This window comes from Eretmochelys imbricata, chromosome 7 (assembly GCF_965152235.1).
Source record: "Eretmochelys imbricata isolate rEreImb1 chromosome 7, rEreImb1.hap1, whole genome shotgun sequence".
Lineage (NCBI taxonomy): Eukaryota > Metazoa > Chordata > Testudines > Cheloniidae > Eretmochelys > Eretmochelys imbricata.
The window spans coordinates 22,902,013-22,914,589 of NC_135578.1; the positions used below are offsets into that span (position 1 = coordinate 22,902,013).

The window sequence follows — 12,577 nt, forward strand, 5'->3', positions numbered from 1 at the left end:
GGGATTGTTCCCTCTTTCATGGCACATTGTGGAGACACCTCAGGTACTGGGTGTGTGTGCGGGTCAATGCACCAAGAAACCCACCCACACCGTTTTGCTTCTACCCTGCTGTCTGTGTGTATCTAACCAATGTGACCTTTGGGCAGAAAACAGCAGTGAAAGTGTTAAAAGCTAGCTCCTTTCAAGTCCAGCTATATTTCTTTAGGTTGCATTATTGGAAATGTAAGTGCATGAATAGCCCCAAACACCTCTGGGAGGTGCCTACACCACCAGTACCTGCATCGCTACCCGTGCTGCAACTGTTGGTGTCCGGACAGATGCAGGACACATAGAGCAGGGCTGTGAGGATAGGATTGTGAGGTGCACAGATGCTATGGTAGAGGCCATAGAGGCCATATAGAGGCCATCTAAGTGCCAAGATAGATGGGGGTGGAGGTTACAAGGTAGCAGTACAGTAAGATTGCAGGTGGTTGTGCAGTTGCAGGGTAGCTGTGCAGTGGCACCTGCTTTGAGATCTGTTGAGGCTTCTCCTGTGTTGCAAAAATTTTCTGTAAGGGCTGGATGGTGTAAGGACTGGAGAAAGAGATCCAGAGCTTTTCACCACTAGCTCAGCCAATTTCAGGGCCACGCAGGCTGGTAGTGAGAGGGAGGTGACCAAGTCATCAGCATCGGATGGCTGTTGAACTGCACTTTAAGTCTCGTTTTGAAACAATAGGCAGCTGCTAGTAGTTCAGCTGAGGAGAAGGGCTCCATTTTGGCCTGCCTGCAGAGCTGCTTTGGATGGAGTCTCTGTTGTGATAATAGGCAGGGCACCTAAACAGCGGATCCGGCTACCAGAGTGTCTAGCTCCATTTGGAAGATATAACGTAGTAAACAGGTGTCCATATCACACAAATAAGTCTGGCAGTGAGCTCTAATTGCCTGTCCCCTCCCCCATTCTTATTCTCAGTAAGGGAGCCAAGGACTGAATACACCATTAGATAGCCTCAAGACAGCAAGGCTGATGGGCATGGCAGCCTGTAGGGAGCTTACCCGGCCACTGATCGTATTGTCCCTGCTCTGTGGATTAACAGGGTACCGAAATCCACTAGCACTCAAATGAAAAAGAAGACATTTTTTTCTATGCATGTATGTCACAGCCTGAAGAATGGGACATGTCCTCCAGTATCCCGTCTTTGGAGAATCCCCTCCATATTGGAGAATATGCAGTTCCTCCAGAACTTTCCCAAGAGTTCAAATCCCTGCTCTCAGAGTACAATACAGCCCCTCAGTCGCTGTGCTTAAGCTTCTTGTGCCTTTTGCAGGAAACTGCATTCTCCTTCCAAACCCAGCTGTATGTATCTTGTCTTTTCAGGTGATCTGCAAGGACTGGAGTAACCTGGCAGGGAAAAACTACATCATTCTGAACATGTCTGATAACATCGACTGCGTAAGTCAAACACAAGAGACTTGAATAGAATGAGAGTAAATGGGAAATAGCTAGAATACTAACGTGGGGGCTGGCTCTGCTATACAGGGCAGCAAAATATTTGTTAGTGTGACTTATCGTAGGATTCATAGGACATTTTCTAGGGCCAGCACAAATCCTAGCATCAGCACTGCTGTCAAGAAACTGCAGCTCTTGTGTGTTGCATGCATCTCTGTGTGCATTTGCCATCCTCTTCTTTTTCTGGGTTAGCAGGCAAGATAGTGGAATCAAGATGATCCTAGGTTTAGGTATAAACCCAGTTTTTCATAGAATGATCTTCAATGGGGTTTTAAAAAGGTGTCTGCAAGTTCTGCATTTGTAGCCTTCACTTGTCCCTCTTGTCTCTCAGTCAACATAACTAGAAATTTGTGTAGGGAGAGTGGGAGCCTTGACTGAGGCCATCCTCCATGGGTTATGATACTTGATACATGTTCAGCACACTTTCCATTGGAGGATCTCAAAGCACTTTACTTTTCAGAAATTCATGGGACACTTTAAAACTGAATTATTTTAATTGACTGGTTTTTTAAATCCAATTTCCAGTAGAGTGCCCCCTTTAAGTACTAAGGAGTGCCTGAAATTAAAATACAAGTATTCCTTACATTTTATAGATTATTTTCTGCTATTTAGATGGGTCTCTTCAGTGAGTCAGTTTCTCTTTTGCTAACTGGCTAAATAAGAGAACAATGATATGTCCATTCAATAACATTTTGTGTATCATCAGTATAAATCTGAAATTAGCTTTTTGCAGTATTTCAGTTTTAGTGATCTTGAATGTTCATTGTAACTAGATTTGATATAATAGTTTCAGAGAGAAATGTGATGTTTTAAATTGACAGTGTTCCTTTTATTAATTGAATTAAGCCTCTCCACAGCCCAGTGTTGTTGATAAGCATTATCTCAGTTTTACAGCTGGGGAAACTAAGGCACAGAGCAGTGAAGTGACTTGCTTCAGGACACACAGTGAGCCAGTGGCAGAGCTGGGAGTAGATCTAAGATTTGCAATGCTGTGCTTTTAGCCACAAGCCCATCCATTCAGAAGGATAGAGATTGGGTTTATAATATTTAGCCCGTGGTCTGCATTTTCATTTTCCAGACTTTTTCAAATGCTAATGGTCACAACCCCCATGGGAAGACGGTTAGTATTATTCCCATTTTACAGATGGGAAAAGAGTTGGCAGCGAAAGTGTTTTGACCAGTGTCGGATCTGGACTTAGACCATAGTAATTGCTGGGTAGAAGTCCAGTGTTCAAACTACTAGGTCATATTTCTCTTTCACACTCATACCTTCTAAACCAGTATGCAGTACTGAGTTCTATGCTCACAGTGCAGTCACTGGGGAAGCAAGCACAGCATCTGTTCTTAGCTTAGCAATAGCTCCAATTCAGCCCGAAAGGTCAGAACCGATTTTACTGCAGGTAGGAACACTGCCTAAACACCAGGTTTGGGATCTTTAATTTCCACCTGGATGTTCCACCAGATGGGAAGGAGCCTTTTTGTTTTCCATCTCAGCTGCAGGACAGTACCTGAGGTAACACTGCATTCCCTAGTCATGCAGTGATGTGGCAAGATTGCGGTCTGATCCCAAGACCCAGACTTTTTTCCTCTCCTCACTTTTGGAGTATGATGTCTCTGCTCACGTTTCTCTGATGATTCTGCAAATAAAGACTCATTGTTTCCAGAGTAAATGGTTCATGCTGTCACTAAATCTTCTTTAAGTGCCTTTCCTCTTGTTCCCCTGCCTCCCCCTTATCTTGTTTGCTTTCTAGTGTCTGTTAACCAGAAGTGCTCTGCTAATCCAATACTCACCCATCAATCCCTGAAAGCTGCAGTTAATTGATGAACCCAAAGTCCCTCCTGTATCTCTGGTAAAAGGGCCCATTCACCTTTGGAACCTCCCACGGGCCATTTATCAAACCCTTGAAGACCAGTTATCAAGGGGACAGGGTCAGGTTGTCCTTTGTGATTTTTAAACTGATTTTTAAAATACATGATTACTTTAGAAATTTGAAACGGAATATTTCTCTGATTAAATATTTTCTCCTCTTTGTGTATCTGGTTTTTTTTTTGTCATAGGTCCCTGCACAGGACTGAGCGTGGTTTTTTTGTTCTTGCAGGATTGCTTTTGAGCACTGATCTATGCACATGGGTCTTTTTAAAAAAGAGAAAATGACACCCCTGCAGAATTTGTTTCAGAAACAGTAAATATATAGAATGAATGATAGTTTTCTAAAGGGGTATAAGAAATATGTTCCTTTCAGTAAGCCTCCTGACATTAGCATTGCCCCTTCAAACAGAGAACTGTTTGTCCTTCATACCATTTTAAGTGCTTCTGTCACAACTAACATTTACAGTTCAGAACATCAGCGCTTAAAAATAAGCTTGTGATGGTTCATTTCCTATCCACCTCAGTCATCATCCCTCTCTCTCCCATTTCATCCGTGTACTACACAAGTGCAATTTTGCTGTATGTAATAGCTCTCATCTCTTTCTGTTGCCATTTGCAATCATTGAGATTTAACCATTGGAAGGAGATGAAAAGTGAAAGCAAAAGTGCAGGGGACTGGAGGTGTAATCCTTGGCTATTCCCTGCCAAATATAGATGCTGCTCTTGGGCAGGCAGGACTGGACTGTTTTTCTACTTGACTTCAAGTTTCAAAACAAATATTCCCAATAAGTGGTTTATGCTGTCCTCAACCTTATTCAAAGGGACACCTGTCAACTTAAATATTTAACACAAATGTTTCCCTTCCCTGTGTTGTATTATTGTTTTATATGATTGAAACTGAAAGGATTTTTGTTGTTTACGTCAAACTCCCTCTTCCCCCGCCATCACAGTTGATGCAGTTTGTTTACTGTCTGTTGAACTTCATTTAGATTGGACAGTGCAAGTAGACAGGTTGGCTTCCACTGAGTGTATCAGTTTTGCTTTCTGGCTCCTGTACACTAGACGCATTCTGGGTTTTGTGTGGGTTTTCAGTGCGGCAGGAGATAGTATTTGCATTTTTAAGTGATTTATTGATTTATTTAAATTAGTTTAGAAAAAATCATGCAGATATTTCTGTTTGTTTTAAGGGCCCGATGTTATGATGTGCTGAGCGTCAACGGGCACCTCTCAGCACCTTGCAAGATTGGGCCCTAGGATTCTGTACCCCTTACCACAAACACGCTTTTACCAAGATCTCCATTGTAGACCCAAATTGGCTGGGTCCCTTTATCTTTCTAATGGGTTCTAAGTGCCCAGTTCCTATTTGGGCAAAACTCTCATAGATGTCTGTTAGAATTGGACCTAACAATAATGCATGTCCATTCAGGGCCCTGCCTCCATTCACAGGCAATTTGAGCCTGAAGTCTCTCTAGCACTGCGAGTTATCCTTTTGCCGGATTAAAACTATGTCATGGCCGCCGTCTTTTCAGCCAAGGAGAACTGCTGGAGCTGTTGGGGCCTCTTCTGTCTCATTTGCTTCTGTTACTTCAAATATTCTTCTCCCCCATCCCCATTCTTCTCAGGCTGAGCATGCTACCCCTCCTTTCAGGATCCCCAGGCCCCTGCTGAGCCATAGGTGGTGGTTGCGTCACAATGTGGAGAGCTGGCCACTAGGCCAATGCTGGCTGCATGGCCCCTGTGCGTGGTTCTGAGCAGGCGGCCCCCGCGGTGAAGTTGTGGAGCAGTTTCCTACCCGTGCCCTCTTCCCATGCCTCTCCTGAGTGGCTGCATATGCTCCCTCAGCTGAAATCCAGAGCCCTCGCCTGGTGAGACATGGCACTCATGGGCTCTTGTGATTCAGGCCTGAGTCCTAGGTGTCTTTTCCAATTAGGCCATTCACTGCTCAGGCCTGTGCCTGCCCTGAGCACTTGGGATTGCCATGGCAACCAGGAGCGCCAGCATTTATTAATCATCCGGGTGGCCTTTGGGTTGGCATGGCAACTGCAGACAAGAATAGAAACACAGGAGTGGGAAAGTGGCAGAGGAGCTGCCAGGCAATGGCACATGTCAGCCAGAGCTGGGCCCCCTGACCCGGTGCCGGGTGCTGCGAGAGTTGAGGCCTTCCCTTCAGATCTGGCATTTTTTCTTATCTTCTGAAACAATTTTACTTTAGGCTAAGAAAACAGCTCTGCACACGGGAGTGATTCTGGGATCCCTGCCTGCTGCGGGGAGGGGCTCAGTTGAGGCTGAAGGATGCTACAAAGAGAAACCCAGGGTGAGGATACAAGTTAGGACTGAGGTGCTTCAGCACAGCTGTGTGGGCCAGTACTGGACTGAAAGGAGACGTTGTGATTCTTGATTGAAGAGCCTCTGCAGATCTGGATGTGGAACAAGCACATTAATGGTTTGCATTGTGGTTACTGCCAGCTGCTTTCAGGAGTGCTAAATTCACTTAATTAACACATAAATTTAAACCATCCCTTGAGCCTGTACTGTTCCCTTGCCACCACACACAAGATAATCCCACCAACAGCCCCATTCAGCCCTGCTGTAGACAGGTATAACTCCATTGAAGTCAGTGGCATTGCACTCACTTACACCAAGTCTGCATTTGTCCCTGTATTTCTACTCCACTGGTTCGTCTTTGCCATGAAGGAGGGTAAGATGCTTTCAAATGTTCCTTGTTGCAGGAGGAGTTTCGGCTGGAGAAGGGTCCCCAGCTGCTGTCTCTGGTAGAGGATGCCTTCTCCAGGCAGGCAGATGGACTACAGGCCCAGTGGCTGATCTCTCTGAGCAAACCCAATGAGAATGACAAGCACCTGCTAATGACCTTGGCAGGGGAGCAGGGTAAGTGTTGGTAGAAAAGCTGAGTGGTGGTGGTAGGACTGGGAAGGGGTATCTGGCTTTAACTGCCAATTTTTCTCCTGGTTATAGTGACATTATCTCTCCTGCTATCCCATACAATGCTGCCTCTGTTAGCTAAACCTGGTGATTGCAGGCTTGTCTGTGTGTACATAGAGTATAAGCCTCTTTCCCCGCCCGCACCATGTCACCCCCCCATGTACAGTCCTGCGGTGGTTTTCCCTCTTGCCAGTCAAATCAGATTCCAGCTTCTCCTCCTGACCTTCAAGACTCTGCAATGCTCTACTCTCATCTTTCTCCTCCCTTCACTCCTCCAGTGCCTCCTGCTTCACCCCCTCCCTTTTTATCCTTGCACACATTCATCTTTGTGCATTTTTTTCCCATGCTTGCCTCTGTGCCTCCCTCCCTCTTCTGCTGCAGCACGTGAGATCGTCTGCTCTTTGTTCAGATCTGCAGAGCCTGCCAATGCTACCCAGTGAGGTTAGAAGAACTATTTCATATCCATTGAAAAGCAATCCCAATGGGAACACTCTGATCAGCTGGGACTGTCACTGTTCTGTACTGCTTCTGCAGTCTGTTTAGGGTATAGGCTCGATGGGGAAGGCCCTATAACTGTGTTATTTCATACAGGGCAAGTAAGAAGTAATGTTATAAAGTGCACCACAGTTATTGGGAAATAATGTTGACATTTAAGAGGTATGTTCTACGTGCTTGTTTAAATTAGTGCATTTCTCCTAACACTGTGGACCATGCCATGTACCATTAAAAAGGTTCTTGTAAGCACATGCGGCCCTAAAGTAAACCTTTCTTTCTATTGGAGGGGATCCCCTTGGGGATTAGAAGCTGGGCTGTGTAATGCTAGCAGCACAGCCAGGCTGGGCAGCTGTCAGAAATGGACTTCTGTGCCCAGTTTGGAACCCTGGAATCATCAAGGGCTGAAGCATTTTCTGCTGTGAAGAATGAGGCTTTTGTTAGGTTCTCTCTCTGTTGCTGGACCAAACTGGAGAGGCACCTGGAGAGGGAGCAATACTCTTTGGCCTCCAAATCCTACTGAAAGGTCATGCTTTTCTGGCTTGCCAGCTTGGAGAATATCCTGTGAGCTTTGTGGGAAGGAAGCCACTTGGGGGCCACTCAGTGATGGTTAGTGACTCCCTAGCAGGGAGGCTTTTGCAGATTTCTTTCTGCCAGGAACAAAGTTGTTGCAGTATGCCTCCTGACAGTCAATTGTGTCATGCCTGGTAGGCTGCCTTGCTAGGGATCCCTGCAGCGCACAACACATATCCTTAAGGATGCTGCAGGTCAGGAGAGAGTTGTATTGGCAGAGCTGTGTGGGCACTCAGGAGTAGCGAGTGCTGCAAGTCAGGGCTGAAATGCTTTGGCGGAGGTATGTATGAGTAGCACAGTGCTTAGCCCCATGATTTTTGGATTCCAGTTATTCCACACTTTCAGTTGCACTTGCATGCACCTGGAATTCCTGGCCAAACATTTACCTCATAAAATAGTTTGTAAACTAATAAAATGTTTGTCCCCTTCTGTGCCACATACTGCCCTGGAATTCCCAGGGAATGCTGATATGCTGAAAGCGTGAGGCAAAGCAGAGCATGTAGGGCTGACCACTTCCATCTGGTTCTCTTCTTCTCACCAGGTGTTGTCCCTACGAAAGATGTCCTGATGGCACTGGGTTATGTTCAGAGGAGCTTAGCTGAGGTAAGAACCTGTCTGCCTAACCTACAGGCTGAAGGCAGCCAGTTCAATTAAAGTGGGATCATGCTTCAGTCTAAGGGGGCTCTGAACCCTTCATAAGCAAATTGGCAGAACCCCCTCTTCCCTCCCTGGTGACTGCAGAATGATCAGATGTCAGTTCCCATTAAGAGTGACTGGCTATGGGGTCATCTGTTGTCTCTGGAAAGCTTCTTTGAAATTGCTGTCCACACTTTGGGGATCCTGCATAAACCAATCCCTCCTACCCTGCTCCCCACACCACCATCTGCCAGGATGGGTTGCAGATTTTGTCTGTACGGTTTTTTATAAAAAGATGAGATCTGTCCAGCTCACCGTATTGCCAATTAGAGCTCTTCTTGCCTGTAGTTGCTCAGCCTCTGCTGAACAGTCCAGGTGAGTTCCCGCACTGGGCAGAGTGCCCTCCAGGGTTACTCAGCCCTCTGTTTCCTAGGGAAGTATCTTTTAATTGTTTTTGCCTGTTATCATATTCCCTGTATTAAGGGGACCATGCTGCAGAGCTGAACCTTAGATTTGCTCCAGAGAGGGGGACACCTGATGAATGGAGGAGGCTGTGTCTCGCTTTCTTCACTCCCCCCAGTGTTCAGGCTTGCTTTTCAGTCCCCTCTGACATCACAGCCTTCAGTACTCCATTTCTCTCATTGACGGCACTATTCGAATTCCATAGCAGACTCTTGTTACTCACCAAACATTCCCCTAAGAACCTTGGTGCCCTAGATGAGGAGCAGGGAAGAAGGCAAACTAGTCTATTTCCTATGAGTCTGCCCCTTTAGCTCATTGGCCTTGAAGGCATTAAGAGCCTGATTCTGTTCTCACTTACACTGGTGGAACTAGATTGACTTCAGTGGAATTACTCCAGTGTAAGTGAGAGCAGAGTCAGACCAGAATGTGTTGGCAGATGCATGTGTTCCCCTAACCCAGGGGTCCGCAACACAGTGCCCGCTGGTGCAGTGGCACCCGCCGGGGCAGTTGTGTGCGCCCGCAGGACACCGCGCCACCGAAATGCCGCCGAGAAGCTTTGCCGTTTCTTGGCGGCATTTCAGCGGCAACGCTTCTTTACGCTGCCGCTTCTCAGCGGCATTTTGGCGGCAAGGTGTCTGGCGCCCTCCACATTCTTGTGGGAATAGGAATGTGCTATTCCCACAGAAAGGTTGGGGACCACTGCCCTAACCTAACAATCCAGAGCACCTAGACAAAACAAATTAAGTGCTCAGTGTGGTATTGATTGGCTTACACCAGAGAAAGTCCTAAAAGCCCTACGAGGGGCATTGCTGAAATTGTGTGAATAAGGTACCAGCACCCTGAACTGTCCTTTCCATGGAAAATATGGGAGGAGACTTCAAGGCTCGTTGCTTGTTGTTATTTGAGAGAACAATAAAGCTATCTGCAGAGATCCTACATAACTTATGTTCTACCTCAGCACCTGGAATTCATTCTCCAGCTGCATCAGTAATGAAACAGACTCTTTATCACAGAGACCTTATGTAATCATAAGCTTGGAAGAAAGAGGGAGGATATTCTCTTACACTCTTCATACATACTATTGAATTGATACATAACCTTTTTGAAATCTGCCAAGTCACAGAGACCAATCAGCAATGTTCAGCTTTGTTTGCTGACATCCTGTTTCTAGCAGGGAAGGTTTTGTTTTATTTTTTAAAGTTTTGGTATCATGCTTGTCTGGAGTATGTAGCCTGGGGGAGTGAGCATAGGACAGGGAGTCAGGAACTCCTATGTTCTAATCCCAACTATGACACTGATCTGCCATTGTGACTGTGGGCAAGACCCTTAACCTGGGTTTCTCCCTTGTAAAGTGGGGCCTTACCTGCCACCCAGGGGTGTTGTGGATTGAAGCGAGTGTTTGTTAATGCACTAAGATCATTTCTGTGAACACTCCATGGGTACGTCTACACTGCAGTGGGGAGCAAGCCTCCCATCCCGGGTAGGCAGAGTCGGGTGGGCTTGCACAAGTCTCCGCCTGAGCCACACCATCCACACTGCTATTTTTAGCATGCTAGCTCCAGTGGTGCTAGCACAAGTCCGTCTGCCCAGGGTGGGAGGCTCACTCCCAGCTACAGTGCAGTTACCCCATGGGTCTGATTGGCCTCTCGAATATTCAGTATCCCAAGTGGGTCACTCGTGTAGGAACAGAATGCCAGTCTTCCATCGAAGGAGATTTTTATCCAGAACTTTATTCCTGCACTCCTGTGAGCCCAAGTCAGAGCAAAAGGAACAGTAGGTTAGTGCGTAAACATGTAACACCACACCCAAGGTTACACTCAGCTGAGTGAGTAGTTCTGCCTCCCCCATAAGGCTTTCCTCCCCTTTGCCCTCCAGGTAGCTGTTTCTAGAGTATTTCCTCCTTCTGAATGGACTTGAGCCACAGCCCCTGCCTTGCTACCCCACTCTGCACACCTATGTGAGCCCAGAGCAGGGGTTAACACCTGGTGGTCTGGTTTCTTCCCACTGTCAGTCCGTGGCCTCATGGAAGATTTGTAGATAGTATTAGACTGAGTCATGTGCTTCCTTCCTTCCAACTGTGCAGCATAATCCCACAGCGGATCCCACCAGTCTAGCTCTTGTCCCTGTTGGTCACAGTGAGCCTGTGCACACTGCCAGGGCTCTGGGATTCTGCACAGGACAGTGACTGCAGCTCCTCTAACCCCCAAGTGGTTGAGCAGGCCTTTCTTTTCGGTTAATTTTAGATCGGCATCCAGAACTACTCAACCACCACAAGCTGCCAGTCACGGCCCAGCCAGACCCGCAGTGACTATGGGAAACTCTTTGTGGTGCTGGTCATCATCGGTTCCATCTGTGCCATCATCATCATCATGGGGCTTATCTACAATTGCTGGCAGAGGCGCCTGCCCAAGATGAAGAACATGGTGAGCATATGGAGGGTGCGGGAAGACATCTGGACTTGGCTCTTATCCCTCAGGATGGAAGGAGTGGGGTGGCTGGGTGGGCAGGGGATATATTCCTTCTCCTTGTCCACCTTCCCAGATGAGTTTGGTCAAAACACCTGGGCCAGATCACTGTGGGTCAATGGCCGTGTCCAGTTTAGAATTCGGGACCCTGATAGATCCAATAAGAGAGCACTAACCCAATAGCATTTGAAGCATCACCTGCAGTGGGCCAGATCCAGCTCAAAGAGTTCTTCAGTGCAGTCACCTCCATCTTTAATATGGAGATGCTGCCTGCAGATCCTAGCATGCCATGCTCCATCTTGGTTCAAGCAGCCAGCGTGCATTGCATGCTGGGAACAATGTTATCCACCATAATTTACCCCTTGATATTAAAGTTATGACTTCAGGTGGCTCCATTTTATATAGAATAGGTGCAGCCTTTGGGCTTCTGGCATGTGCCACCTCCTTTCCACCACGAGGGCCAGTTGACCTTCACATGGGGCCATGAACAAACTCCACCCAGTCCTGTTCCCATGAAAACAATGGCAAAAATCTCCATTGACTTGAGCAGGAGCAAGATCTGGCCCTGGCCTTGCGCCTTTGCAGCATTGGGAGCTTTTCTCAGTTTCTGTGTCCCACCCTGCCTCTTCCCCCTCCCCCTTCCAGTCACACGGTGAGGAGCTGCGCTTCGTGGAGAATGGCTGCCATGACAACCCCACCTTGGACGTAGCCAGTGACAGCCAGTCGGAGATGCAAGAGAAGAAGACCAGTGTGAATGGCGGGGGTGCCATCAATGGCCCCGACGGCTGGGATGTCCTGATCACCAAGCGGGCAAGTGAGGACGCAGATGTGTTTGAGGAAGATACACACCTTTAAAAAGAGAAACAGCTTAAATATATGTCTATCCTATCTTGACTTAAGGACTGTGAGGTGAGAGGCAGCTTCTCAGGAACCTCTTATAGGGCTTGGGACAGAGTGACTCTTTCTTGTCGTGGTCCTGAGGCTGCGTCCGAATCCTGGAGCGAGAAGGGTCACTGTGAGTGGAGGGAGGCGGGTGGGGCGCTGGGGTGTGTATGTGTATGTGTCTTTTGCTATCAGTAGCACCAATGCTTTTCTCATCACTTTTAAATGCACTTACTTAGCTCTCCGGTAGCGGCTGAGCATGGCTGGGTTTGGGAAATAAAATGATGAGGCTAAGATGGACACCAAGTGACTGCCACTGGGGAGTCAACTCACACTGGGTGCCCAACAGGGAGACGGCAGGCCAGACCCTGACCTCACTGGCTCCTGGAGCTGGAATCAGAATCTGTCCCAGCAGGTGAAATAGGAAAATCTGTGTTTTGTTCTGGATCTGGGAAGCAAAGTGATGTCCTGGGCAGAGAGTTTGCATTCTGTGCAGGTATGAAGATCAGATATTCTCTAGTGCCCTTGCTTCAGCTTCTGATGGGACGGGCTGCTATGTTGTTCAGATTAAATCATTTTCCTGTGAGCTCTCATCCCTGCCTAATTACCCCCCCCGCCTCCCCAATTCCTTTTCGGTTACACAAGCACTGAAAAGTTTGAGCACTTTAACCTAGCCTGGTTTGTCTGGATGATTGCAGAGAATTCAATGCTGCACTGCAGAGCCTCCGCTGGTACTTCAGTGTGGGGTGGGAATTCACCTGAAAAGGACAA

At 47.3% G+C, this 12,577-nt stretch overlaps 1 protein-coding gene across 1 annotated transcript in view; it reads left to right on the forward strand.

Annotated features, from left to right (window-relative positions):
* PODXL2 (podocalyxin like 2) overlaps window positions 1-11,779 on the forward strand; it is a 37,715-nt gene extending 25,936 nt beyond the window's left edge. The window contains exons 4-8 of the mRNA XM_077821468.1: window positions 1,355-1,429; window positions 6,086-6,242; window positions 7,903-7,964; window positions 10,703-10,882; window positions 11,570-11,779. Of these exons, the coding sequence (XP_077677594.1) occupies window positions 1,355-1,429; window positions 6,086-6,242; window positions 7,903-7,964; window positions 10,703-10,882; window positions 11,570-11,779 (684 nt within the window). The remainder of the gene's footprint in view (window positions 1-1,354; window positions 1,430-6,085; window positions 6,243-7,902; window positions 7,965-10,702; window positions 10,883-11,569) is intronic.
* The last annotated feature ends 798 nt before the right edge of the window (window positions 11,780-12,577 follow it).